The following is a 27,008-nucleotide window of genomic DNA, read 5'->3' as shown; positions in this document are numbered from 1 at the left end:
GTTGTGGTCTTCGGGTGAGTGAAGGATCACAGATGATCGCTATTTTCTTCTTTTTTGCTCTAGCTATATAGTTCCTCAAGTCTTCACAGGGAACATGTATTATTTTGTTAGAAGAAAAAAAAAGTTTTGTGCTTAAGATAAAATGCTACATATTTTTTTCTTTTGAGACAGAGTCTTGCTCTGTCACACAGGCTGGAGTGCAGTGGTGTGATTACGGATCACTGCAGCCTCAACCTCCCAGAGTCAGGTGATCCTCCTACTTCAGCCTCCTAAGTAGCTGGGGCCACAGGAGCATGCCACTATGCCTGGCTAATTTTTGTAATTTTTGTAGAGACAGGGTTTCACCATATTGCCCAAGCTGGTCTATAACTCCTGGACTCAAGCCCAAAGTTTTAGGAATACAGGCATGAACCACCATATCTGGCTTACATTTGTTTATACTTGGATTTGAGGAGTGATTTGTAAACTGAGATATTACATGCCCTGGACTAAGGCAGGCTGGGGACCTGATATGCAAAGATCTACAGACAGGGAAGTGGGGAGACTATCAGGGAGGAAAGGAGGCAGGCAAGATTGATTGATTGACTGCATGAGTCAATGAATTACTTCACTCACTTAAATACTTGTTAGGACAACTATTACATACTAGCCACTGTGCAAGGTGCTGGGGCTATAACCACACACACATACACAAAAGGCAAGAGGCAAGCCTGTTCTCTGTCCTCATGGAGGTTACTGCCTAGTGTTCTGCCTTCTCAGATCCTAGGAGATACACCCTGATTGACGTCTTCCATCGTTTCTTTGTTAGAAGCAGGTGTGTGGTGAGGAAATGAAGAAAGTTCCGAGACCTAGGGTCTATCCCTAGCCTCCCTCTAATTCAGACTCTCTGAGACTCTCTGTTTCCCACCTGTAAACTCTGAAAATGGAAAGGATTGAGCTGGGTTGGCTCATCGATCTCTTCTATTTCTGAACCCTGTGTCTTTAGATCATTTGCTTTTTTGCTTAGGTATTTTTAAAAACAATCATCTCAATCTTCTCAGCCTAGGCAGTGGTTTTATAGAGTCCTCTAGCTCTCGATTGCTGCCCTCCTCTTAATGGTCAGCTCTACTGGTTTACTGTGGTTGTCAAGACAGGCTCTAGAGTCAGACAGACTGGACTGAACTTGGGCTTTGCTACTTCATAGCTCTATGACCTTGACCAAGAAACTTAACCCTCAAGTCTCGGTTTCCTTGTCTGTAAAATTGGAACAAAATAAGAGCCTTGGCTTGTGGCTTGAGGAGGCCACTAATTGAACTAATGTACTTAGCCTGGGATAGTTACCATACGCTCTTCATAAACAGTAGCCACTAGGACAATTAGTACCTTGGGAAGCCAAGCAGTTCTAGCAACTTCTGGGCCAGGACATAATGCTTTCTTGTTAAATGTAGGGTCAGGTCTTCAGAGGTAACAATGCTCTTCATACCTGTGACCTTGATTGACCTGTCCTAGTTTGAAGGGCAGAGGTGACTGTTTCCATTTCCCAAAAGGAGGCACATAGGCTTGGGAAGCATAAGGAATGGCCCGGTCACACAGTGAGTGGGTGGCAAGGCTGGGCTGGGGGACAGACTCCAACTGCTGCTGCTGTCCTTCGAGACCCACCCCACTTCCCCCAGCAGCCCACGAGACCCTTCTGACACTGGTGGGCAGGTGGCTCAAGCCAAATCAACGTGGAGTAAATGCCAAGACTCTTGTTAGAACTCCTGGGAAGAAGGAACTCTCTCTGCTGGAGCTGCTAGCTGACAGGATGGACATAAGCCACCCTTCTACCATGGGGAGAAAGGCTGCCTGAGAGTGAAGTCACAAGAGAAGACAGCAGAGCCAAGACAGGGGTGAGCCAGGAGTCTACAGAACATCATTTGAGTCTCTGGACTCAGATCTAGTACTGTAGTTTTCAGGTGTAGGAGCCAATATCTCCTTTGGTGTTTATGCCAGTTTGAACTGGGTATGGGAGGAGTTCTACCAAGAAGTTATGGCTAATCTACCTGGGCTTATGAGGATCACCTGTGTCCCTACCGGCACCCGCAGACACTGGACCCCATCCCTCTGGTGCCACACTATACCTCCATGGCCTTCTTCAACTGCTTGGCATCATAATGGGCCGGTGGCATCATGAGCCCCAGAATCAGCCTTGCCAGGTCTCCAGAGATCTCAGACTTCAGGTCAGCCATTAAGTCCTGCAAAGGGCAGAGCCACGACCATGCCAACATTAGCACCGGCCCACACATGACCCAGGACAGGGAGGAGACATGGAAAGAGAAAACAGGGGTTCTACATGAGGAATCATGGGAGCTTGTGTCTGTCTTTGCTGATATTACACTTATTATTTAGAAGAAGCCAAAGAGGTTAGGGAAAAACCAACCAGGAGGAAGACCCACTCTCCCTGACGCAGGAGACAGGAAAGGGAAGGGAGCAGCGCTGAAGGACACTGTTTCCACCCAGGGGAAAACGTGTGGGCCTAAGCCAGATGTCACCAATGTGCAATAATCACTGACCCTCAGCTGGGGCCTTGAAAGCCAGCTTTCTCTGTGCAGAGGAACTGAAAGATGCCCAAAGCATGCTGAAAACAACCATAGTCCTGATCTTGGCCCCATACTGAGCCTCTGAGTCTACTGAGCCATCTCACACACGTGTTGCCCATCATAAGGAACTGGGGGAATGGAAAGATATGTCTGCCCAAACCCAGTGCTGGAGACTGTCTGAGATCGCAAGACCACACAGGGTTCCACTGCCCAACTGTGCAGAACCGATAGTGACAGGCTGAGCATATTCAGGCGAGGTGTACGCATGTGGCACCCAGAGCCCGGGATGAGGTCCTTACCCGGCCAAAGTGGGACTTGAAGGTCTGCCGGATCTGCTGCCGCTGGGCGTTACTGCGGTGCGTGATGATATCGATGATGGTGTCTTCATCAGTCCCTGAGTCACCAAGGCCACATGCCTCAGAAGAAGGCCTGTGGCTCTCAGCTTTCCCCATACACCAACCACTGATGGCCCCTCGCTAATCTTTGTCAGCGCAGAAGCCTGGCTAGGCGGCCATGTGCTCCTGAGTCCCTGCAGTTCCCTTGCCTGTGGCTCAGGCCACTGATTTCCCCTGGACTCCTCCCTCTCTTTCCTCTTGACACCCTGAGGAAAAGGGACAGCTGGGAGGTAGAGAGGACTGGGTTGGGAGTCAGCACCTCTGAGTTCTAGTTCTGGCTCTGGCAATGGCTGTCCGCCCTGGGCAAGTCCCCTTCCCTTGATGGGACTTGGTTTCCACATCTGCAGCATGAAGGGATCCTTCCAACCCTGACAGTCCAAGTCCTGTTAGCGACTCTATGGGACTCTAAAAGGACTTTCTCTTCAACTTTCTGGAAGCTGGACCCAGAGTCCCTCTAACCACAGCAGGTTGACTCTGGAAGGCATTAGGATACCACTTCCTGCTTCTCATATTAATGCCATCAACCACAGACCTGGCATGGTGGTCTTTCATCTTCCACTGCATTTTTTTTTTTTTTTGAGACGGAGTTTCGCTCTTGTTACCCAGGCTGGAGTGCAATGGCGTGATCTCGGCTCACCGCAACCTCCGCCTCCTGGGTTCAGGCAATTCTCCTGCCTCAGCCTCCTGAGTAGCTGGGATTACAGGCATGTGCCGCCATGCCCAGCTAATTTTTGTATTTTTAGTAGAGACGGGGTTTCACCATGTTGACCAGGATGGTCTCGATCTCTTGACCTCGTGATCCACCCGCCTCAGCCTCCCAAAGTGCTGGGATTACAGGCGTGAGCCACCACGCCCGGCTCCACTGCATTTTTACCTCTATCAGCCTACAGTGCCAGGGGAGCTTGGCAGGTATTATCATTCCCATGAGACAGATGGAAAGGAGGCCCAGGAGGTGATGGACTCAACCTAAAGCCTCCTGGGAGTTGCCGTCAGACAGATGGTACAAAAAAGGCAAAGAAAGCTAAACCTTAGATGGCCTGTCCTAGGCTGGACTTTCCGAGCACAGGCCCAGCTGACCTGCACCTGTGGGTGCAGTGCTCTTCCCATTGTTGCTAAACACAGGTCTGAAAGGCCTGCCCAGCAGGGCACACTCCCACCACAGAATCAGGGCTCTTGGGTTCCAGGGTCCATAGCCCTGATTTTATACATGGGGATATTCAGACCCAGAATGGCTGAGGCTCATCCAGAATTACAGAGCGAGTCAGCAGCAGAGCCAGGGCACCACGCCAATTTTATGACCTGGTACTTTCTTCCATGCCAGGATACTGCTCCCAGGGAACGGGGACACCTTGGTCCCTGGGAGGGGCTTCTTCCAAGTTCTTTATGAACCCTCTCCCGCCCCTCCTCCCTATGCTCAGGGAGCCAGGAGGGTGGAAACTTGAGATCAAGCCTTCCTCATCCTGCAGACTGTAGTTTGAAACCTCACTTTGACCCCTGCCAGCCCACAGCCAAACCTGCTGCACCTGCTGCCCCAGAGACCAACCCTGTTCCCTTCCCGTCTGGCGTACCGAGTCCCTTCATGGCTTTCCGCAGCGCTTTGGCATCTGCGTCTGGGTTGAAGTCATTGGCTGGGCGAACAGTTCCCTTCATCTGTGAGAAGCAGAAAGAGACTCAGCAGGTGTCTGAAGGCCCCCCTGGGAGCCAGGCTGAACGACAGCATGCAAGAGTGGGAAGCTTTCCCCACGAGCCCAAACCAAGCGGCATGGGGGAAAGAGGCAGAGGTGAAGCCACAGCAGACAGACCCTGCACTAGAGCTGAGAGAGAGAGAGAGAGAAAGAGAATGATAGAGGGAGAGAGGGACTCAGGGCTGGAAGCAGGGCAAGTCCTGGTCAAGGGAAATTGGCCAGGCTCCTGCCTCCCACAGGATCTGCCTCGGTCCTAGGGCCCCTTGGCTGCTTATTCCACTGGGACCTCCCCAATTCTTCTGAATCCTAGCCTGCCCCCGAGACCCCCTCTGCCTCTTAAAGAGTCACTTCCCGGAAAAGGCGGCAGAAATGTTCTGAAATACCAGAACAGAGTTTCCCAAATTTCAGTCACTCCTGAAGGACTTTCACTTTTTCAAATTAGCATACACATTATACCATCTCTTAATTCAACTTATTTTCTGTCTTACTTAAATGTATTCATTTTTGAAGTGCATTTAAATTACTTCCAAAGGGTGAGGAATTGTATCCATTTTATCCTGTTACATATCCCAGGTGCCTACAACAGTACCTGACACATAATTAGCACACTCAAAAAATAATTGTTAAGTGAATTAATGAGGCTTGGCACAATGGCTCATGCCTGTAATCTCAGCACTTTGGGAGGCCAAGGCAGGAGGATCGCTTGAGCCCAGGAGTTCAAGATCAGCCTGGGCAACATGGTGAAACCCTGTCTCTACAAAAATTAGCCAGGTGTGGTGGTGTCCACCTGAAGTCCCAGCTACGTGGGAGGCTAAGGTGGGAGGATCACCTGAGCCTGGGGTGGGGGTCAAGGCTGCAGTGAGCCGTGATTGTGCCACTCACTGTACTCTGGCCTGGGAGACAGAGTGAGACCCTGTCTCAAAAAACAAAAACCAAGAAAGAATGGATGAAAATAATTTATATTACTACCATGAATTAGGAGATTGATACCATGTATCACAAACTGACAATTTACCACAAAAATCAATGTAATGAAAACAAAAGAGGTGAAGTATCATGAAATTAACATGACGCCACTGCTTGTCAGAAGCTCTGAACTTAAATCGAGCTCTCTCCTCTCTTTGTGAAAAAGGAAAATCAGTGAGTGTTGCAGAGATGGTGGCACCAAAACGAGACTTTCTCTTTGACATAATCAGAAACGCTGATGAAACTGACAAGGAGAGCTTTTCTCATTCACTACGTGGAGTTCAGCATTATTCAACCCCACCAAACTAAATTCACTTCTCACGTCACCTGTGATCTTCTGCAAAGATCTCTTGCCTTATCATTTGGGGAACGCTGTCCTAGAACATCAGACCTCAAGAGCCCTAAGAGATCACCAGGATTGCCATGTTAACCCCTCATTTTAAAGATGGAGACGTAGAGGCCCAGAAGGAGGGGGCACCTTCCAAAGGTCGCACAGTGAGTAAGTAACAGAGAGCTCCAAGGTCCCACACTTTTTTGTGTGGACCAAGTGTTGCAATCTCTGGAATGGTTTGCCCAAAGTACTTCAGTGAAATCTTTCATTCCTGTCCTTTGAGGACCCTCTAGTCTGAGGATGCTCAGGAAGACAACCTGGAATCCTCCAGCGTACCCAGGGATGCCCATCCTGTTCTCAGCTTTCATGTCTCTGAAGCCAACTGTTTGGACCCCAGGTGGGACAGACCCCTCCATGGAACCAGCCAGGTCTCCATTTCAGCAAGCCCTGTTAGGAGTTAGTGGGCCAGAACCCTTCCCAGCGTGTCAGAGGCGAATGCAGAAACCAGGTGCTCCCCTCCACCGAGTCATCACTCCAAGGGAGAAAAGGAAGCTTCAGATGTGAAAATCAACATGTCGGGTTGGCCGCCAGAGGGCAGCTGGGTGCCAACCAGAGCAGCAGGAAGGTGCAAGCAGAGAAGCTGGTCAAGAGGTCAAGCAGGAGGAGGAGAAGGTCTGACCTCTACTCGGGCCACTGCACTAAGTTCCCACATCTGATAGGCCACCTGCGCTGCCTCCGGGAAGAACTGGCCAGCAGCACTGGAATGGAGGGTTTTGGGGAGAGGACAGGAGGGAATGTCATCACGGGCAACACTCCACACCCCAACACATAAACACACACACCCCAACACATACATGCACGTGCACACACCACACACACATTAAGCCTTCTTTCTCTCCAGCCTATGCCTCATCCATTCACCAGAGCCCTCCCTCGATTTCTGAGAACCTTCCATCTCTCTTGAGACCCCTTGTAGTGCTGGCTTTTAAGGGCAGCCTTCCTAGCTGCAGGGTCCAAGCAGGATAGGATTTCTCCAATTCTTCAGCCTCCCCTTTCTTCCTTAGAATCTGAGTGGCTGCTATCCAGGTCTCCCCTCTCAAACAGGCTGATGAGCTGGCTATGGCCATGTTAGCCCTGTATCGCCTCCTGCAAAGTGCCTGGACGTATCAGAGCTCAGCAATGTCTGCTGAACTGCATCAGTTCCTGTGGTCCTTAGCAAAGGTTTGCAGGAAATTCTTGCTTCCCTTTCATAACTGCATCTTTGTAAGCCCCAGAAAAAGGAAATTAGAGCACCTCCTGTTCCCTTTCTAGAACACAAATCTGGTCAAGGAATGGCCCAATTTAATATGCTGGGAAGAGGCCCCCAGGCCCTCCCACCTTTCTGCCTTATTTCTCGCCCTAGTCCTCCATAAACACATGACCTTGGACATATAAATGAACCAGGCTGCTCCTTCTCACTCCTAGACTTTTCTTTTCTTTTCTTTTTTTAAGATGGGGTTTCACCATGATGGCCAGGCTGGTCTTGAACTCCTGACCTCAGGTGATCCACCCACCTCAGCCTCCTAAAGTGCTAGGATTACAGGCATGAGCCAACACACCCAGCTACTCCTAGGCTTTTCTATAGGTTATTTCCTCCACCCAAACGCTGCCCCCAGACTCTCTCTTCACCTGGCTCTTCCCCTTCCTCCTTGGGTCTCACCACATATTTCCAAAGCACATCCCCTTGATCTGGGCTAGGGTGCCTCTGGGTGCTTTTATATAAGCTTTCTACGTGGTACAGCCAGTTCTTCCAGGCACAGGACTGCTCCCTCCTGGAAACTGGTCTATACATCCTTCTGGGCTCTGGCTTTCATCAGGGGCTTCCTCACAGGGGCTGCACCCAGAAGGCACTTAACATAAATATGCTGCATAAATGAGTAGGCAGAGCAGGAATTTGTCTTTTTCCCATTTCACAGGTAATGAAACTGAGAAACGGGTATGAAATAGCAGGGCCTGGATGCTTATATTCTGGTTCCTGGTCCACAACCCCAGACTGACTTTCCAGGTTCACAATAGCAGATATCTCCATATACAGGAGACCATACTCATGCTCAGATTCACAGGCTCCCACACACAGACCCACAAGCACAGCAGGTACCAGCAAAGGCCGCCTTTCACTTGCACGATGCTCCTGACTGAGAGGAACCCCGAGCTCATCCAATCTACCCATCAGGATTCGAGCCAGGAGAGTCCCCACCTGCCACCCCAAGGCCACACCCTCCAGCCCTGGGCCAAAAGGTCACTTACTCATCATCTCCCCCACACAGCTTCAGCAGAGTCTTCTTGTACTCGCCAGAGGTGTCATTCTGGAGAGAAAGAAAGGAAGGTTACCTCTCACCAAACCCTGGGCTCCTCTCCAACAAGGAGGTGAAGGTTCTGCTCAGCCTAAAAGAGGGGAGGGCTGAATGAACACTTATTCATAGCTACCCTGGCCCTCCTGTGCTGGTTAATATTGAATAACTGGTTCTCAGTGGGCAGGTTGGGGGAAGCCCTAATTTATAGCATTTGCCAATTTCTGTGGTGTAAATACTTCTAGCAATGGACAATTCAAGTTACTAATACGACTTCACTGCCAATACGTGGAGTTGAGAGGAGATGCTTGCTGCCCTTCCAAGCCAGTGCCCCAGCCCAGCCCTTCCACGTGAAATATGCATGAAAATGGAATTCTATGAGCAAAAACACAGGAAATGCCAAAAATCAAACAAATATGTATTACACAGGTGCACATGGCAATATAGATGGCACACTCCATATCCCCCTTGGGGCTTCATAATGGACTTCAAAGTACAAAAGGCTGTGAGAAGTTCTGAGGTTAAGAAACTGGCTTATTTATCTTTGCTTATTCTGGTTTGTTACAAACTTATTTTCCCACAGAACATTTTGCACATCATAACTAAAAAAATTACCCTTTGGAAACATAATTTGGAGAATACAACTTAGATCTCTTTCTCTGTCACCCCATAAAGCTTTATTTCAATCATAACAACAACAACAAAAAAAAAAACCAAAGGGAAAAACCCCCTAACTTCACATATGTCTTCTGATAAAGCCTCATGGACTGGATGTCCCAGAGGCATCCCCAATCACCGGGCCCAGGCCAAAGATCCCCCATTAACCCTCATTTGTGTTCTTCAGTGTCTCCCAGCCTTCTTCCAGGAGACTGTGAACTCTCACCGCCCTTGGGGCAGACTCCTCACCCTTCATTCAGCTTGTGCGCTCTTCATGACCCAGCCCCTGCCTTCTTCAGTAGCCTTCCCTCTCACAAACACCCCTAACACTTGCTTTTCTATTGAATAGACCTAAATTCCTCAAATGAGCCACAAGGCAGGGGCTCCTGCAATGTCCAAGAGACTCCCACTTCTGAGGACATTTCCTTTTCCTTGGAGTAGTCCCCAGGCCCTGCGTCTTGGCAAAAAGCTCTCTGCTCCCTTCTTTGCCCCATGAGCTCTGCTGACCTTGATCATGCTGTAGAGGGACTTCTCATACTTGGTCCGGAAGATCTCTCGAATGTCCAGCATGTCCAACTCACTGCGGGAGACCATGATGCGGATCAGGGTGTTGTCCCGAGTCCCCAGGCCCTGCGAGACAAGCGGGTTTGGGAAACACGGACTTGAGAGGAGGCTGGAGTGCTGATAGCCCCTAGATTTGTTGAAAATCCTATTTTCATAATAAAATGTTAAAAATTTAGAACAAAAGAAGCAGACACTGCCATTCCCATTGAAGCTCTCTCTGTGCTCCTCTTACTGTTTTTTTTTTTTTTTTTTTCTTCTGGACAGAATCTTGCTCTGTTGGCCAGGCTGGAGTGCAGTGGTATGATCTCAGCTCACTGCAACTTCTGCCTTCCTGGCTCAAGCAATATGCCTCAGCCCCCCGAGCAGCTGGGACTCCAGGTACCTGCCACTGTGCCCAGCCAATTTTTGTATTTTTAGTAGATACGGGGTTTTGCCATGTTGGCTAGGCTGGTCTTGAACTCCTGGCCTCAAGGGATCTGCCTGCCTCGGCCTCGGCCTCCCAAAGTGCTACGATTACAGACATGAGCCACCATGCCCGGCCCTCTTACTTTTATAAACCTCTTCTCTCTTCATGTATAATTTCCACACTTGATTTTCCTTATAATTTTATCATAACTTGGTAACACTAAGCAATACACTTAGATATATACATTTTGAAACTTTGCAAATATACCACTGTGCATTTATTTTTTCCCATATTATTCTTTCCTTTTTTTTTTTTTGAGATGGAGTCTCTGTCACCCAGGCTGCAGTGCAGTAGTGGCATAATCTCAGCTCACTACAACCTCCGCCTCCCAGGTTCAAGCAATTCTCCTACCTCAGCCTCCCGAGTAGTTGGGACTACAGGTGCGTATCACCACGCCCAGCTTATTTTTGTAATTTTAGTAGAGATGGGGTTTCACCATGTTGGCCAGGATGGTCTCAGTCTCTTGACCTCATGATCCACCTGCCTCAGCCTCCCAAAGTACTGGGATTACAAGCATGAGCCACCACACCTGGCCCTCTCATGCTATTCTTGATGGTCACTGGGTTGTTTCTAGTTGTTTTTTTTTTTTTTTTTCTAATATAGGCAATGCTATTATAAGTATTCTTTTTTTTTAAAAAAAAGAGACAGGGTCTCACTCTGTTGCCTAGGCTAGAGTATAGTGGTGTGATCACACAGTGCACTGTGTTCACAGAAGCCTCAAACCCATGGGCCCTGAGCTCAAGAAATCCTTCTGCCTCAACCTCCCAAGTAATTAGGACTACAGGTATGTGCCACAGCTCCCAGCTAGTTCTGTTTTTTATTTTTGTAGAGACAAGGGTTTTACTATGTTGCCCAGGCTGGTCTTGAACTTTGGGCCTCAAGTGATACTCCCACTTTGGCCTCCCAGAATGCTGGGATTACACGTGTGAGCCACTGCATGCACGCAACCTAGTTAAGCCATTCTTACAAATGCATGCATACAGGCAAACCTCTCTCTAGGGCTGAGCTGCTGAATCTCATTAAGGCACGCTGGTGGACAGAAAATGGCTGACAAGCTACTCTGCCCTTTTGGAATGAACAACCAGGGCCAGGAAGGCCTGAGCTCCTGAGCCTTGGGCCTCTGGCCTCTAGCAGCAAATGGCTGCATTCATTTCCTCTAGTGCATCCCCAAAATATCAGTTTCTCTGTGTGTCATATGTGTAAAAGCCTGGGATGCTTTCTCAGAAATACACCCAGAGTGGAACTGTCACAGGGGGAGCAACATGAGTCTTAGCAGGCAAGGCCAAAGCGGTCTTGCCTACTGTATGTTGGATAGAAACATTCCGGTTCACACTTCTTCAAAGTCCAGGCCGCCAACCCCTTTGGTTGGATGGATCAAGGGCAGGCTGTCCCCCGAAGTCCATCTGTTCCCTCGTGACGTCGGGCAGGTGTGTAGGTGGAAGGACGTGTGACTGGCAGCATTCCTAGCTCTAGGGCTCACTGGGACAGAGCGCCTTCACCAGGGTCAGCCCTGTGGCCATCCCTGAAGGGCTCTCTTTGGCCAGGGGATCCCAAGGACTTGCCAGAGTCCCAATAGTCCTCTTCCCAAACCTTGTTCACCTCAGCCTCGCCACGCACCTTCATAGCCTTGAAGAGCCTTTCAGCAAAGTATTCCGGAGTGCTTCGGATACACTTCACTGTGAAGAGGGAGGAAAAAGTACAGTTATCCTGGCTGCCTCAGAAGGGGGATGGGATGGCCTGACTCCCTCTTTGTTTCTGTGCCCTGGGGACCACCTAACTCAATACAGGAAGAACCATGGTTCCTGACAGCTCACAGCCCCAGAGCACCCCAGACCCACCTACTTCTACCACAAACCCAGGGAATACACAGGAAATAATCTTGTTGAAATAACCCTGCTGAAGTCCATCACGAAAACCCCCTTTATCTTTCTAGTGCTTTTGGTTTTCACAGGGAACTGAGCTGGGGTGGGGGTAGGGGCTGGGGTGAAGGAGGAAGAGATGTTTGTTTAGAACTGCTACACCAGAAAGGTACTAGCAGCTGAATCATTGTGAATCCCACTGAATCCCAGTGAGTCCCACGGGCTGACTACTTCAAACAGGGATGGCAGGGGATGGCTCTGGGAGGGAAGATAGAGAAGCGCAGTTTCCCCCAATAAATATAAACACACAACATATCCCCGACTCAGACACATGAACTGCTGGAATACTGGAATTGCAAGGGCCTCTGGGAGGCAATTAAGGCAGTCCATCCTTCCTGTTCCTCCCTGCTGCCCACTTAACAGAGGAGGAAACTGAGGCCCAGCAAGGATAAGTGACTTGCTCCAAGCCAATTTGGGAGAAGCCCTGGTTTGAATCTCGGCTCCACTACTGACTAGCCAGCTCCTCGCATCCTCACGTTCTGAGTACCCCCAACTCATTACAAAACTACACCTCAGCAAATGATCAGCCTTGGTGAGACTACTTCCTCATCTGTGAAATAGAGATCATGGCCGTGGCCACTCCTGGGTCTTTTTTAAAGATTACACACTCGGCAGAGTGCCTGGCACACCGTAGATGCTCCACAAAAGTCGACTATTATGATCATGATTATCCTCAACTCACGTTCAGAGCTCCTTGTTCCCCTGCCATGGTGGAGATGGGAGCTGGAAGAAGCCAGTATCTGAGGATCAAACCCCCTCCCCTTCCCCAGCCTCAGCCATGCTGCCCTGGAGCAACCTTCATGGCCCGCCTGGTTTTTTCCTTCCAAATTCGACACCATGTAATTCCCCTTTCCATTCTCAGCCCCTTGTTCCTAGGCCAGTGTTCCAGAATCTCCTGAAGCCCCCAGGAACGCAATGTCAGGACATACCTACGGCCAGCATTAGCTTCTCAAAATCCCCAGAAAGCTCCCCTCGGATGCTGGCCTCGATCGGCTTCCCTGTGGTCTTCAGATACTCATCAAACACTGCATCAGACAGAGAGACAGAGATGTTTGAGGGTGCCCTGTACCCCTCAGAAGACATGAGGGCTTCAAGATGGGAGTGGGGTGCAGTGGCCAGAACCTGACTGTCTAACATGAAACTAGAGCTGGTGCTCTGATGGAGGGGACTGGGAGGTCACGCACATCACTAGCGCTGTGCAGATGAGCTTCATAGCTGGCAAGGGCCTGGGCCTCATCCCCTAACCGGAGACAGGACTGGCACTGAGACGGAAAGCTGAGTATCCTGTTCATGACTTTTGCTGAGGGACTACACAAACCACTGTCTAATATTAGGTTGGTGCAAAAGTAATTGTGGTTGTTGCCATTTTTAAAAAAGTAATGGCAAAAACTCCAATTACTTTCGTACCAACCTAGTAAAATCAGGACTAGTGTTTCGGTTGGAAATGAAGGAGCTATCATGTTCCATCAGTAGTAAAGAAAAGAAAAGAGATAAAGAGAGGAATTCTTGGAGTAAACTCAAGGGAGCAGCTTGAGGTCTTCTCTGAAGCTTACCCAACCGAAGATGCTGCTTGCTGCGATTTCCCAAGATGTAAATGAACTGGGCTTCGTCTGTTCCCCATTTCAGTTCCCCTGCCTCGTATAGGTCCTAAAGGGGAAGAGGTGGTACGTAACTGAAAGAGGAAACCTCAGGAGACAGCACATGCTGGCCAAGCCACGCAGCACTGCTGCCAGACCCCTGAACACACCAGTCACTGGTGGCCTGAGGACCTCTGCATATAAAACAGGCACATATCGCTTAATGATGGGCATACATTCTGAGAACTGCCACCGTTAGGCAACTTTGCCACTGTGTGACCATCATGGAGTGTACTTACGCACACCTAGATGGCATAGCCTCGTACACACCCAGACTACGTGGTATATAGCCTTTTCCTCCTAGGCTGTACACCTGCTCAGCATGTTACCTTACTGAATACTGCAGGCAAGTGTAACACGAAAGCAAGAATTTGTGTATCTAGACATAATAATCATAGAGAAGGCACAGCAAAAATACAGGGTTAAAATCTTATGGGACTAGTATTACATGTGTGGTTCATCATTAACCAAAATGTCATTTATGTGGTACATGACTATACCTATATGCCTTTCTTCCTTTCTTTCTGGAGAAACTCCTACTCAACCTTCAAGGCCCAGATTAAATGTCCCAGTTTTTCTCAAAGTATTTCCCGATGCTCTCAGGCAGAGTTCTATTTCCCTCCCTTCCTCCCTCTCTGAGGCTCCCAGAGCTTTCTTCTTTATCGCTTTGACCTACTGTATATGATAATGATTTCTTCATGTGTCTATCTCTACACTATTGCATGGGCTCCTTAGCAACAGGAACTATGTCATAGCATTCTCTGTATCTGCCTCTGTAGTGCTGCTGGGAGGTACTGAGTGCTGAAAATGCCTGCAACACATGGCATATTGATAGAGAAGGTTTTTGTGTGATTAATATATACTTGTCTCTCCAAGTACCACTTAATTTTGTTCATTAGTGATTTCCCAATGCTTGGCAGAGTGCCGAGTATGTACTAGGTATTTTACTTCAATAATACCCAATAGCTGAATCAATAAAGAAAGCTCCAAAGTACATCTCACCAATATTACATATGTGATGTACCTTTGAAAGATAACTTAGCTCTTCTCTTCAACAAAGCACTGTATACGTGACAGCTGTGGCTGGGTTATTTCCAGTATTTGATGCAAATGACTTCACCTCCAGCCCTTCCCAGGGCCCTAACCTCTCCCCTCAGTGACTTGAACTGATGCTTGTTTACCTGGACATCCTGTTGTACCAAGTCCTCGCTCACTACGTCATCCTCCTCCCTGGTTCCCTGGGTGGAGAGACAAAGAATAGGTGTTTCAAACACTGCAAAGCCAGGAAAGAGGCCTGGATGCCAGAGGTGGTGACAGGGAAGGCAGGAAAACCCTAGTGGCCCAGATGTGTCTAGAAGCAGTGACTGCTATTGCAGGAAGACCACAGTATCTGTTCTGTGAGGCAATCAAGGGGTCCCTCCCTCTGGCCTTTCCCTTCATCCTCAGGGCTGGGTCCACACAGGAGAGTCCGAAGAACGGCCAAGGTTCTTCCAGGTGTCCCCAGCCCAGAGGTAGGCAGACCTCTGTCCTGAGGACATCTCTGGGGACAGGGCCCCAGGTTCTCAAGGGTCTCTGCCACAGATCCTGGCATTGCCCATGACACTCCCCCAGCAATGATTCCATAGGGGCAACGGTCTGAACATATGCATTCCGTTAGGAGCCCTTATACCTTAACTTAAATAATTCACCAACGAGGATTTGGGACTTGGGTCCCAAGATCTGAGCTCAAAAGCTGCAAAGTCACCAAATCCTCTTCTTCTTTTTTTTTTTTTTTTTTGAGATGGAGTTTCGCTCTTGTTACCCAGGATGGAGCGCCACGGCGCGATCTCGGCTCACCGCAACCTCCACCTCCTGGGTTCAGGCAATTCTCCTGCCTCAGCCTCCTGAGTAGCTGGGATTACAGGCACGCGCCACCATGCCCAGCTACTTTTTGTATTTTTAGTAGAGACGGGATTTAACCATGTTGACCACGATGGTCTCGATCTCTTGACCTTGTGATCCACCCGCCTCGGCCTCCCAAAGTGCTGGGATTATCGGCTTGAGCCACCGCGCCCGGGCCCCCTGTAGCCTTCTAATAGTCTCTTTGTGATCTACTCCTCGGGTGGGCTGTGAGGAGGCAATAAGGCTCAGATGTGGGAGACTCAACACAGCAGCCCCAGGAATGTTGGGGTCCAGAGATGCTGCATGTGCAGCTGTGGACGCGATGGCAGGAAGGAGGCCCAGAGAGAAACGGGCAGAGCAAGTGTGGAGAGAGGAAGGAAGTCACAGCAGAAGACACTCCTGGTCATGGAGGACTGTGTGCCAAAGGGAAAGAGGGTCACCTGAATGCACCTGCCTGTGCAAACCAGGGAAAACTGACCAGACCCCTGGGCGTTCAGAGCTACACCCAGGTGAGCCAGACAGAAGCTATCCCAAGCTCCAGAGGGAAAAAATAGGCTGTGAACCAACCTGGAGCAGGACTATGAGCATCTTCTGGAAGTGTCCAGAGGTGTCGCCGATGATGTCAGCCTCCAGGTCCCGCTCGTAGGCTGTAGAAAAGAACACAAGCTTTAGTTTCATCCCCAGACACCTCGGGGATCCAGGATAAAGGCCCCTGCTGCCTCTAAAATGATCAGATATTAAAAAAAAAATTTCAAAACCCAGTCTACGTGACCATCATGGCAAGACCCAGGGTATATTTTCACAGCTCTTCGTGCTGACCATGATATGATGAAATGGAATCTGTCTACTCTCTCTACCTTACCTGTGCCTTGACGGCCCACCTGGACAGTGGTTACAGCTTTCCAGTGGTTCTCTTCTCCTCTATTCTCAATTCCTTTCCAATCCATGGCAACAAGGATGGCTGTCTGAAAACCCACATCTGATCGTGATACTCCCCAGCTTCTCATTGGACTCAGAATAAAACACCATCTTCTCTTGGCCTGCAGGCCCTGTGTGATCCTGCCCTGTCCTCTACCTGTCTGGCCTTGTACCGGCTACCAGGCTCATTTCTGCTTTAGGGCCTTTGCACTGGCAGTGCCCTCTGTTGGAAGAATCTTCTTCTCTCTATTCTTTAAACAACTGGTTCCTCATTTCCTCCCAAGACCTGCCTGGTGAACGTTTCATTCTTGTTACCTTGTTTGTTTCCCTCATAACACTTAGCTAAAATACATCTTTGTGTTTATCTGTTTACCTGTTTATTGTCTGTCTCCTTCATTATCTCATTGGTCTAAGAGAGAGGGACCCCTTTGGTTTTATCCACCACCATATCCTGAGAACCTAGCACATCACCCAGCACAGAGCAAGTACTTACTGGATGGATGAATGGGTGAACAAATGGATCAGAGGAAAGGAGGAGAGAAGGTAGATGGCTAGAATCTTATTCCCCACCCTTGCAATCAACCTCATTCTGTATCTGAAGATCCTAAGTGGCCCCTCCTGCCCATCTCACCATCTTTGTATGCTGCCACCAGCTGGTGCATCTGCTCATTGGTCCGGGAAGCCAAGATCTCAATGAGGCACTTCTCATCGGTGCCAATGCCCTGGGAGAGGGAAAGGAGCGCATGAGTTAAGGGCGGGGATGGGAGGCCACTGGACCCAGGCTGGGATCTGGGAGAGGCCAGAGCTATGACACCCCAGCGCTGAGGAGGCTCCTACCCAGCTCTTAGGCACTGATTGGGAATTGCTGCCTCGAGACTCGTAAGACATGGTCATATGCTTTGGATGGGTCCCCACCAAATCTCATGTCGAACTGTAGACCTGAATGTCGGAAGTGGGGCCTGGTGGGAGGTGACTGGATCGTGGGGGCGGTTTCTCATGAATAGTTAGCACCATCCTCGGTACTGTCCTCACGATCCTAAGTTCTTGTGAGATCTGGTTGTTTAAAAATATGCAGCCCCTCCCCACCTCCCGCCTTGCTCCCACCCCCACGATATGAGATGCCTACACCCTCTTTGCTTTCTGCCAAGATTGGAATCTTCCCGAGGCCTCCCCAGAAGCGGAAGCCACGGAGCTTCCTGTTCAGCCTGCAGAACCATGAGCCAATTAAGCCTCTTTATTATAAATAACCCACTCTCAGGTGTTTCTTTATAGCAATGTGAGAATGGACTAATATGCATAGGTTTTAGTTCTGCCTCTCCCAGCTTTGTGAATTTGCTTTGTGAATTCTCTTCAGAAACAATCTTTTTGGGCCTCAGTTTTCTCATCTGTAAAATGGAGCTGATATTAGTTGCTGTGCCAAACTCACAGGGAGATTGAGAAGATAATACTCTCTCACATTGCTAAGTGCATCAGTTTGTAAAGTGAATTCATGCTTAATAGCTCGTAGGAGACGGAGTGCTAGATATGGTTAAAGGGCTGTGTCTCTCTTCTTCCTAGAGGGCAATTCTCTACCTCTACCTGAACCAGGCCGAGTTAATTCTTATACTCTAAACACAGGTCCACAACTTCTCCTGCCATTTTTATCCCCATTTACAAAGAATGTCAAGGCATTTACAAGGAGTGTCAATGACCTTGACACTCCCATCCACCAAATCCTCTCTGGGCTTTGGGGCTTAACTTGATCCTATTATCCTGAAAGACACCCTCTCAAACAGCCCTTGGCCCAGGGTCATGTTGATTACCTTTAGTGCCCTTGGCCTCAGGAGTGTTAGACACAATTTGTCTCCCTGTCCCTAGAACCTGCTTCCTTGGACTGCAAACTCCTGATAAAGGGGTCTGCGCCAAGGGCCCCTTTCATGGGGTCTGCATCTCGCTGACAGCTGTCTGCATCTGGCTGTCTGAAGATCGGGATGCTCCTCTTGGATAAATTTAGATGTGTCTTTGAAGCAGGGTGGGCATGGGGTTCACCAGTTGCTTTTGGAAGAGCCCAGATTCTTCCCACCAACCACACCCCAACACACACATACACCCTCACTTCTTACTGAGATGGCATCTTTAATTTCTTTGGCGTCACAATAGGCAGGTGGCCTCATCAGGCCCACAATCAGCCGTTCAAACTTGCCCGTCAATTCATACTTCAAATTATCAATGAGGTCCTGGGGGGTGGGGAGAAAGAGGAGATAGAAGAGGAAAGGGGAAGAGTAATTACAATGGTGAGAGTTACACTTAATGAGCACTTACTCTGGCAGGTGCTGGGCTAAGTAATCTCGTTAAATTACCACCTTGGAGGCATATGCTATTTCCAACCCTTCGAGACAGGCTCAGAGACAACAGGTGTCTTTTTTTTTTTTTTTTTTTTTTTTGAGACGGAGTTTCTCTCTTGTTACCCAGGCTGGAGTGCAATGGCGCGATCTCGGCTCACCGCAACCTCCGCCTCCTGGGTTCAGGCAATTCTCCTGCCTCAGCCTCCTGAGTAGCTGGGATTACAGGCACGCGCCACCATGCCCAGCTAATTTTTTTGTATTTTTAGTAGAGATGGGGTTTCACCATGTTTACCAGGATGGTCTCGATCTCTTGACCTCGTGATCCACCCACCTCAGCCTCCCAAAGTGCTGGGATTACAGGCTTGAGCCACTGCGCCCGGCCGACACCTCATATATCTTATTCACTAGTGCAGCCATAACACCTAGCAGGAGCCTAGCACACAGCAGGTGCTGAATGTGTATTAAAGGCTTAAAGACACCCAATGGACGAGAAGAAAAAGAACAGGGTAAGGTGTCAGCCCAGAGGCTGACCTGGGGTGCGAGATCCAGGAAAGAACCCGAATGAGCCCACGCAGGTGAATAAAATCATTCTCCCACCCCCACCCCACCCCAGGGGCCCCCCGGTTGCCATGGTTACCTTGCCGTAGAGGGACTTGTAGCTCTGACAGACCTCCTGCCTCTGCCTGTTGCTCCGGGAGGTGATTATGTCCAGTATGGCCTCCTTGTCACTGCCTGGAATAGGGGAGGGCAGTCATCATCCTACCCATCTTGCCTTCAGGAAGCCCACCAGGGCTGCTTCCTTCCCTGGACACAGGCCTCGTAGCTCCCTGCAGGACTCAGCATGAGCCTTCTGCTCATCAGGTGCTGGTGTCAGGACAGAGGGTCAGTGGGGACTTATTAAGTCACCACTGAAAGAGGACATAGCACACACAACATGTAAACTCAGAATGCTCCTGCTCCAGCTTCTCACTGCACACATCAGGGAAATAAGCCCCAGAGAGGGGCAAGAACTTGTCCAAGGTTTCACAATGAACCTGGCTAAGAAAACCCAGGTGTCCTAACACCCGGTACAGGGTTCTTTCCGCCACAAGACAAAGAAGAACATAAGCGGCCGGGCACGGTGGCTCAAGCCTGTAATCCCAGCACTTTGGGAGGCCGAGGCGGGTGGATCACGAGGTCAAGAGATCGAGACCATCCCGGTCAACATAGTGAAACCTCGTCTCTACTAAAAATACAAAAAATTAGCTGGGCATGGTGGCGCGTGCCTGTAATCCCAGCTACTCAGGAGGCTGAGGCAGGAGAATTGCCTGAACCCAGGAGGCGGAGGTTGCGGTGAGCCGAGATCGTGCCATTGCACTCCAGCCTGGGTAACAAGAGTGAAACTCTGTATCAAAAAAAAAAAAAAGAACAGCATAAGCACCACCTTCAGATTGTGGCTGCCTCTGACCAAAGGCAGCGGGCGGCGTTAACAGGAGGGGGCTCTACCGAGGAAACCTCCCCTACACTAATGAAGGACTAGTTCTTCAGTTGGGTGGTAAATCTGTGGGTGAAATTTCTGTTCCTCTTTATACCTTTTTGTCAGAAACATTTTATTATAACATCATGAAAAATTAATAAAAAGAGGAGACCGAAAAATGAATACGTGTACTTCACCATTTCACAGCCCCTACTGCCACCACCAGCAGGGTTCTGGGCTGTGTCTACATTTGGGGGATAACCCCCAAGCTCCCGAGAGGCCTGGTACCCACCAAAGCCCTTCATGGCGGTATACAGAGCCTCAGCATCCTGGTTGGGGTCAAAGTCTGGGGAGTCATGGATGGAGCCCCGGTACTTGGCACCCTGTGAAGAGAAAAGCAGACGGTGAGGCTGCCAGCCCTCCACGGAGACCCAGCTCCCAGCCTCAACCTGGGGTCAGATGCCTACCCTGGTCCAGACTGAGCTCTTTCTCCTGCAAAACGGAGTGCTGGCCACATACACCCTGGGCAGGAGCATGGATGACTCCCCCATACCACCTGCTGCAACCTGCCCAAAGGACAGTACCACTTCCACAAGGGAGGGTGGCTTGGCCAAAGCCTACAGGCCTGTACCACCTTCAAAAGCATCCAGGAGAGGGTAAAGAAAGCCTGACTGAATGTAGGAGATGAAAATGATCCCTGCAGGAGTAGCAAGAGTCACACACACACACCCCTCTGTATCTCCATCTGTCTGTCTGTCTGTCTATCTATCTAATCTATCTATCTATCTATTGTAAGAGATGGGGTCTCACTCTGTTGCCCTGGCTAATTTTGAATGCCTGGCCCTCAAACAATCCTCCCACCTTGGCCTCCCAAAGTGCTGGGATTACAGGCATGAGCAAGGGCACCCAGCCAGCCCCTGGTATTTTTATGGCATTTTACAGTTTACACTTTCATCTCTGCGAATGTGGTTAGCTTAGCCATTTGTAGAAGTTCTAAAGATTATTTGTCACACAGACAAGGAAGCCAAGCCCGAAGAAGAGCCACTTATGGGAGGTTGCACAGAACCCAGACCTTCTCCTTGTCCCCCTCTGCTCTCCAGTTCCAGGAACCTTACAGGGGCCAGCTACTGAGGGTGGGGTCCTGGGCTCAGGGGGCCCAGAGCCACTCTCAGTTCAATGCCAAGACCAGGTGATGCCCCTCTGGGTCCAATAAAGTGTGCTGTGAACTGGCATCTGAGGACAAGCTGGCTTGGTCTCTGAGGGGAAGGAGAGAAGCGGCAGAGAGCCAGAGGATCTTAGACATCGAACCTGGACCTGAATGCACAATGGGACTGGTTCACAGAGCAGTCAGATGTGGGTCAGCTACACGGCACTGAGAAGTGGGGGGTCTGGGAGAGCAGCCGATAGCTGGGAGAGTGGAGGATGCCAGAGCCTGTCACCAAACACACAGCACAGTGACAAGGCACTCAATGTGTTCTAGGCCCTACACTGATGGCTGAGGAGCTGGCGAGAAAGGGGACCCAATTCTTGTCTTTCACGAGCTCCTGGCCCAGTGTCAGAGAGAGACAAGCACATCAATTACTATAAAGCTCGTAATAAATACACTAAGACAAAAATAAGGTAATGTGGGAAAACAGCAGAGGCTGATCCAGCTACGGGGAAATCAAAAAAGACCACAAAGAAGAGGGAATTGGGGGTGGCCCACATAGAACTTGCCTTCAAGGAGTGAGAGGTGGAGCAGAGAGAGCCCTGGACTGTCGCCCGTCTCTGCCTCCCAGTGTCTGCAGTGCGGGACCCAGGCCAGGCCTCTGGAGGCTCTGGTTTCTGCAGAGGCTGGCTCCTCTGAGGTATGCATGTGTGGGTGTGCAGTTACTATTTAAAGTTCTGACCAGAAAGGAACACAGCCCTCTTCTGCCACCTGGGAATCCCCTGCAACCCGATCACACCCCTGGGGAGAGACGTAAAGAGTGACACATGCTGAATACCCAGAGCAGGGCACGTTGCAAGGAGCTCAGTGAGCGCAGGATGGGGGCTTTACCGCCAATGCTCCCCTTGGCCTTACTTCAGACCTCAGGAGCCTGAGAAATTCCTGCTGCCTTTTCCGCCCTGGCAGGCAGTTTGATCCAGAAACCTCTGAGAGCAGATATCAGATCCATTCTGCCCACGGCACAGAAACTGACCAAAGGAGGCATTCAAGTATTTGTCACATGAATAAATGAACAAGAACAAGGAACAACTTCTAAACTGTCCTCCAGGAATTTCACTTCTAAATCCCTTTCTCTTTCTTTCTGGACACCTTTAGCCGAGCAATATCAAAAAAGTATGGCAGACAATACTAGCTTCTGGGACGGATGAAGAAACAAGAGGTGACCCGGCGTCGTGACTCAAGCCTGTAATCCTAGCACTTTGAGAGGCAGAGGCGGGAGGATCATTTGGGGTCGGGAGTTCGAGACCAGCCCGGCCAACATACTGAAACCCCGTCTCTACTAAAAATACAAAAATTAGCCGGGCATGGTGGCAGGCACCTGTAATCCCAGCTACTCGGGAGGCTGAGGCAGGAGAATCGCTTGAACCTGGGAGGTAGAGGTTGTAGTGAGCCAAGATCGCACCACTGCACTCCAGCCTGGGTGACACAAGACTGACTATGTCTCAAAAAAAAAAACAAAAAAAACAAAAAAAAAACGAGAAAGAGAGACAAGAAGGCCCAGAGGCGCCGAGGCTCAAAATAATTGCTTTGCAAGCATTCTCAAGACCTTTTAGTTCCGCTTCTCACTCGGTTCTTGAGTCCATGGAGAACAGCAACTGTCATGAATAGGACAAATCACTCTGCCTAAAAAGAAGCGTGGAGCCCCAGCTGTAGCACAGGCTTGGCACAGAGGCTGAAGTAACTGTGACTGGGCTGAATGAGTGAACGGAGACACCTGTGATGGCCCGAGCTCTGAGATGGAGGATGCGGAAGAGAAGCGGTGAAGGGAGACCTCCTGGCACTAGATCTCTAGCAATGTGTCTCCAGAGCCAGGGCCTCCTGGGACCAGCGTGGAAATATTAAGCTTTGAGAGGTGCCACCAGGGTCAGGTCCTCCAGGGTCTGTCCCGGCCCTCTGCAGCTATCCTGTTGCCATGATTCATGGCTGTTTTTCCTTCCACCTGTCTGGACCAACCTGTCCTAATCCACAGTAGCACCAGCCTCCAATCCACTTCAGTCATAGGATGTCCTTCCCACGGCTCACTTGGAATAAGAGAGGGAAAGTACTTTGAGAACCACAAGCTGAGACCTAAATGAGGATGGTTGGTCTTAATATTACCACCTGTGTCCCAGAAGACCCAGAACAGAGAGGGCAGGCGACGTGTCAAGACCACACGGCAAGTCGGAGGCCCAGCTCGGACGGGAGTCCCAGATTCTTTCTAACAGACCAATCTCTCCCTTCCCCTCAGATTCCATCTGAGTGGGGGCTGGAGACAAGAAGGGACAACCCCCGCACAGCCAGTGCTTCCTCCTGGTCAGCAAGGCCGCCTGCCCCTCCATGAATACCGAAGCATTTGAGTTACTGCGCTGTACCGTTTGCCTCTATGCCATTTCAACCCGACATTCAAGGCTCTAAACAGGCAGCAATGCTGTCCAATCCATGGCATGCTAAGTGCTTCTCACACTCAAGATACTCACTCTTCCAGGGTAGCTAGGGCCAGCCTACCTATCATTCATTCAATCAAACAAAACTTAACTGAGAATCTAGATGCTAAGGACCAGGGACCACTAAGAACTCAGAATCGGTTAGAGAGATACATGACAACTCCAGCAACCATGCAGTGTGGTGGATATGATGCTAAGGGCAGCAGGGAGCCTGGACATATGTCCTCTAGAAGCTCTGGGAGGGCAGGGACCATGTCTATCTTGCTTACTGAGGCAATTCTAACACCAAGCTCAGGGCCTGGAGCAATCAAGCACTCACTGAATACGTGTTTCATAAATGGATGGATGAGTGACTGAATATATTCCAAGCAGATCAGAGAAGGCTTTCTGGAGGTGATGTCTAAGATAAGCCCTAAAGGATGAGCAACAGCTGGCTCCAAGGACTTAGAGGAAAGAGGAAGAAGGCGTCACAGAGAGGAGACATATGGTAAGGCCTCGAGGGAAGCAAGGGGCATTCGGGAAAGACCCCCCACCCCCAACCCTGAGTCTCCAGTGCTCAGAGCAAATGCTCAATGTCACTAAAATCATCCACTAGAAGGGGGCTAGCCGAAGAGATGAGGCTAGAAAAGATGGTAGGGAGAAATAATTTAGACTCGTGTCATGCCGGCAAGGGCAGCTCTAGCCCTGCTGGACTGGCCTGGGCACAACACCTCAGCCAGGACCTGGGTAAGGCAAGGCTCTGGCACCCTGGCATTGTTTTCCTTATCCATTAAACACAGCTGGCCACTCACAACCCCATCCCTAGTATTTGGCATTCTTTACTAGGCTGAGCCATGTGACTTGCCTTGTAGATAGATTAAAAACAGTCAAATCGCAGCAGATTTCACATGGTTCCCAGTCTGGTTGATATTTGGGATCTAGAAGACATTTTAACTTGTCTGCTGGGGTGGGGATGTGTTGGTGGGACAAGCACTAAGATATAGTCTACGTCCAGATTCTTCAGAGCTCACAGTCAGATGCCCAAAGTCGCTAAGGACGTGGGATTGTAAGCTGCCAGGGAGGGTATGCGGAGAAGAGGGAAGCATGTCTCCAGGATGAAGGGTGGGTGATGAGGCAGCATGCAGATCCCCATTCCTATTGCCGCTCCCCCCGACACACTGCTCCCCCTCATACAGTGTGGGAGGTCACAGCAGTGTCTGGGCAAGGCTGAAGTCCATGCTAGGGGAAGGGTGCCTAATGACCTGCACAAGGCTGGATCAAAACGCTCACTTAGAGACAAGCTTCTCGAGCAGCAAGCTCGGGCTCCTGCACAGTTCTTTGCACATGACTAATATGATCTTCCAAGTGATGGCCTACTGCAGTAGTTGTCCTGGGACCCCACAGGATCATAGCCACTAGAAGCAAAGGTGGGGGCTTAGCACTGGTCATATTTGGAGACACAGAGACATCTAAGACACAGAGACATTCAAATCATCCAGGCCCAAGCTTCCCACTGTGAGCCATTCTCATACTCACTTCGTGAATTCTGCATCTCTTTTGTTTTTAATTTTAATTTTTATAGAGACAGGGTTTCACCATGTTGGCCAGACTGGTCTCGAACTTCTGACCTCAGGTGATCCGCCTGCCTCGGCCTCCCAAAGTGCTGGGATTACGGACGTGAGCCACCGCACCCAGCCAAATTCTGCATCTCTAAGTGCCACCTGTACAGCCGCACGGGCTTCTCCTCACCCACCCAACCCTGACTGCCTGTCGCACCTCTGGCAGACAGGTTCCTGGCTGCAGGAACCCATGATCAAGACAGGGGAGAGCAAAGAAGGGACTTTCCACCCTGAAATATTCAGTAGGTCGTGGTGCCAGCTGGTGAGCAGCTGGGCCCTGGGGCTCTGCGGGGTTGGGCCCCACCCAGGCTGCTGCTGCTGGGGCAGGAGTCCTGGTGGCCTCTCAGGAGCAGAGGTGATGTTCCAGGAGAGACAGGTACCTGGCCAGAACTCCAGCTGAGAGCTGCCTTGACCGGGTCCTGACCCAGAACTCACCTCCGCAGCTCCCAGAAGTCCCAGGCACAAGCACCTGCCTATCCCGCCCCGTCCTCAAGGTGTTTTGATGTTCATTATTGCATTCAAACCCAGAATGTCCGTGAGAAATGGAGGCCCCAGCGCCACACCTCCTGGGTCTTCCATGACACAACCTATTTCTTCACGTCTTTGGGCCTCAAGTTCTCCTCTTACGAAAGAAGAGATCGGGAGAATGGCACAATATCTGCAGTGGAAGGAACTGGGGAATGACTAGGCCAGAGAAGAGGGAGCAGTTTGCTGTGTGCGTGCACATGTACATCCTAAGCAGCTGGGACTACAAGTACGTGCCACCTTTGTATTTTTTTAGGGATGGATTTCCACCATATTGCCCAGGCTGGTCTCAGAATCCTGGGCTCAAGTGATCTGCCCACTTCAGCCTCTCAAAGTGCTGGGATTATAGGTGAGAGACACCATACCCGGCCTCAACAGAGCACAGTTGAGGTCAGAGTCCCAGCACAGAGTCCCAGTCTCAGCCACATGGGAGTAAAAGTTCTCATGTGCTTCCATTCTATTGCCCAACAGAGTAATCAGACAGCATGAAAGACTGAGGTTAGAGTCTCCTAAGCCAAGGAAATTCAATTCCCCTTGGATGTGGCAGAGAACATTTCCATATCCAAAGCAGAGAAGCCCCTCTATTGCCTTTTTGCCTGTCGAGTATCCATTTCCCTTCCTCAGGCAAAAAGGTTCAGGTGGGGCCAACTCCACCACTTTGTTCCAAGAAAGAGCAGGTTATAGCCTGTAATCCTAGCACTTTGGGAGGCCGAGGTGGGTGGATCACCTGAGGTCAGGAGTTCAAGACCAGCCTGGCCATCATGGTGAAACCCCATCTTTATTAAAAAAGAAGGAAAGAAAGAAAGAAAGAGCAGGTTACTCAGGCCCAGGCAATGAAAACCAAGCCTGAGCCTTCCCCTGGAATCATAGGGCATGAGTTGTTTCCTCCCTAGGCTGCCAAGACAGCAGAATGGAAGCCTGGAGCTGCTGGTGGCTACCATGCCAATGCAAGGAAGAACCTACCCAAGAATGAAGCCACCAGAAGAAGCCCAGCTCACAGAGGCAGAATCTTGACATTATCATTTTAACTCCTGGATGCAACCAGACCTGAAGCCCTGGGCCTCTCTGTCAGGTGAGCCAATACACATCCTTTTCTGCTTAGAGTATTGTGGGTTATATTACATGATTGTGACCTGCATCTAAAGAGCCATGACTTGTAACAGGAGCA

General features: G+C 50.0%; 1 protein-coding gene across 2 annotated transcripts in view; it reads right to left on the bottom strand.

The window, feature by feature from the left end:
• Positions 1–27,008, bottom strand: part of ANXA6 (annexin A6) — a 59,864-nt gene that overhangs the window by 21,734 nt on the left and 11,122 nt on the right. For both annotated transcript variants that reach the window (XM_003934038.4, XM_010344573.3), the window contains exons 3-17: positions 20,380–20,470; positions 19,269–19,363; positions 18,410–18,523; positions 16,939–17,029; positions 15,957–16,036; positions 14,690–14,746; positions 13,425–13,518; positions 12,801–12,896; positions 11,570–11,628; positions 9,430–9,552; positions 8,222–8,280; positions 6,615–6,693; positions 4,522–4,603; positions 2,858–2,952; positions 2,100–2,213 (exon numbers count right to left, since the gene is read on the bottom strand). In XM_003934038.4, the coding sequence (XP_003934087.2) occupies positions 2,100–2,213; positions 2,858–2,952; positions 4,522–4,603; positions 6,615–6,693; positions 8,222–8,280; positions 9,430–9,552; positions 11,570–11,628; positions 12,801–12,896; positions 13,425–13,518; positions 14,690–14,746; positions 15,957–16,036; positions 16,939–17,029; positions 18,410–18,523; positions 19,269–19,363; positions 20,380–20,470 (1,329 nt within the window). The remainder of the gene's footprint in view (positions 1–2,099; positions 2,214–2,857; positions 2,953–4,521; positions 4,604–6,614; positions 6,694–8,221; positions 8,281–9,429; positions 9,553–11,569; positions 11,629–12,800; positions 12,897–13,424; positions 13,519–14,689; positions 14,747–15,956; positions 16,037–16,938; positions 17,030–18,409; positions 18,524–19,268; positions 19,364–20,379; positions 20,471–27,008) is intronic.

The sequence above is a fragment of the Saimiri boliviensis genome, chromosome 1, assembly GCF_048565385.1.
Source record: "Saimiri boliviensis isolate mSaiBol1 chromosome 1, mSaiBol1.pri, whole genome shotgun sequence".
In the NCBI taxonomy this organism is placed as follows: Eukaryota; Metazoa; Chordata; class Mammalia; order Primates; family Cebidae; genus Saimiri; species Saimiri boliviensis.
The sequence above is the reverse complement of the archived record's forward strand: the minus strand, read 5'-3'. Positions and strand labels throughout refer to the sequence as shown.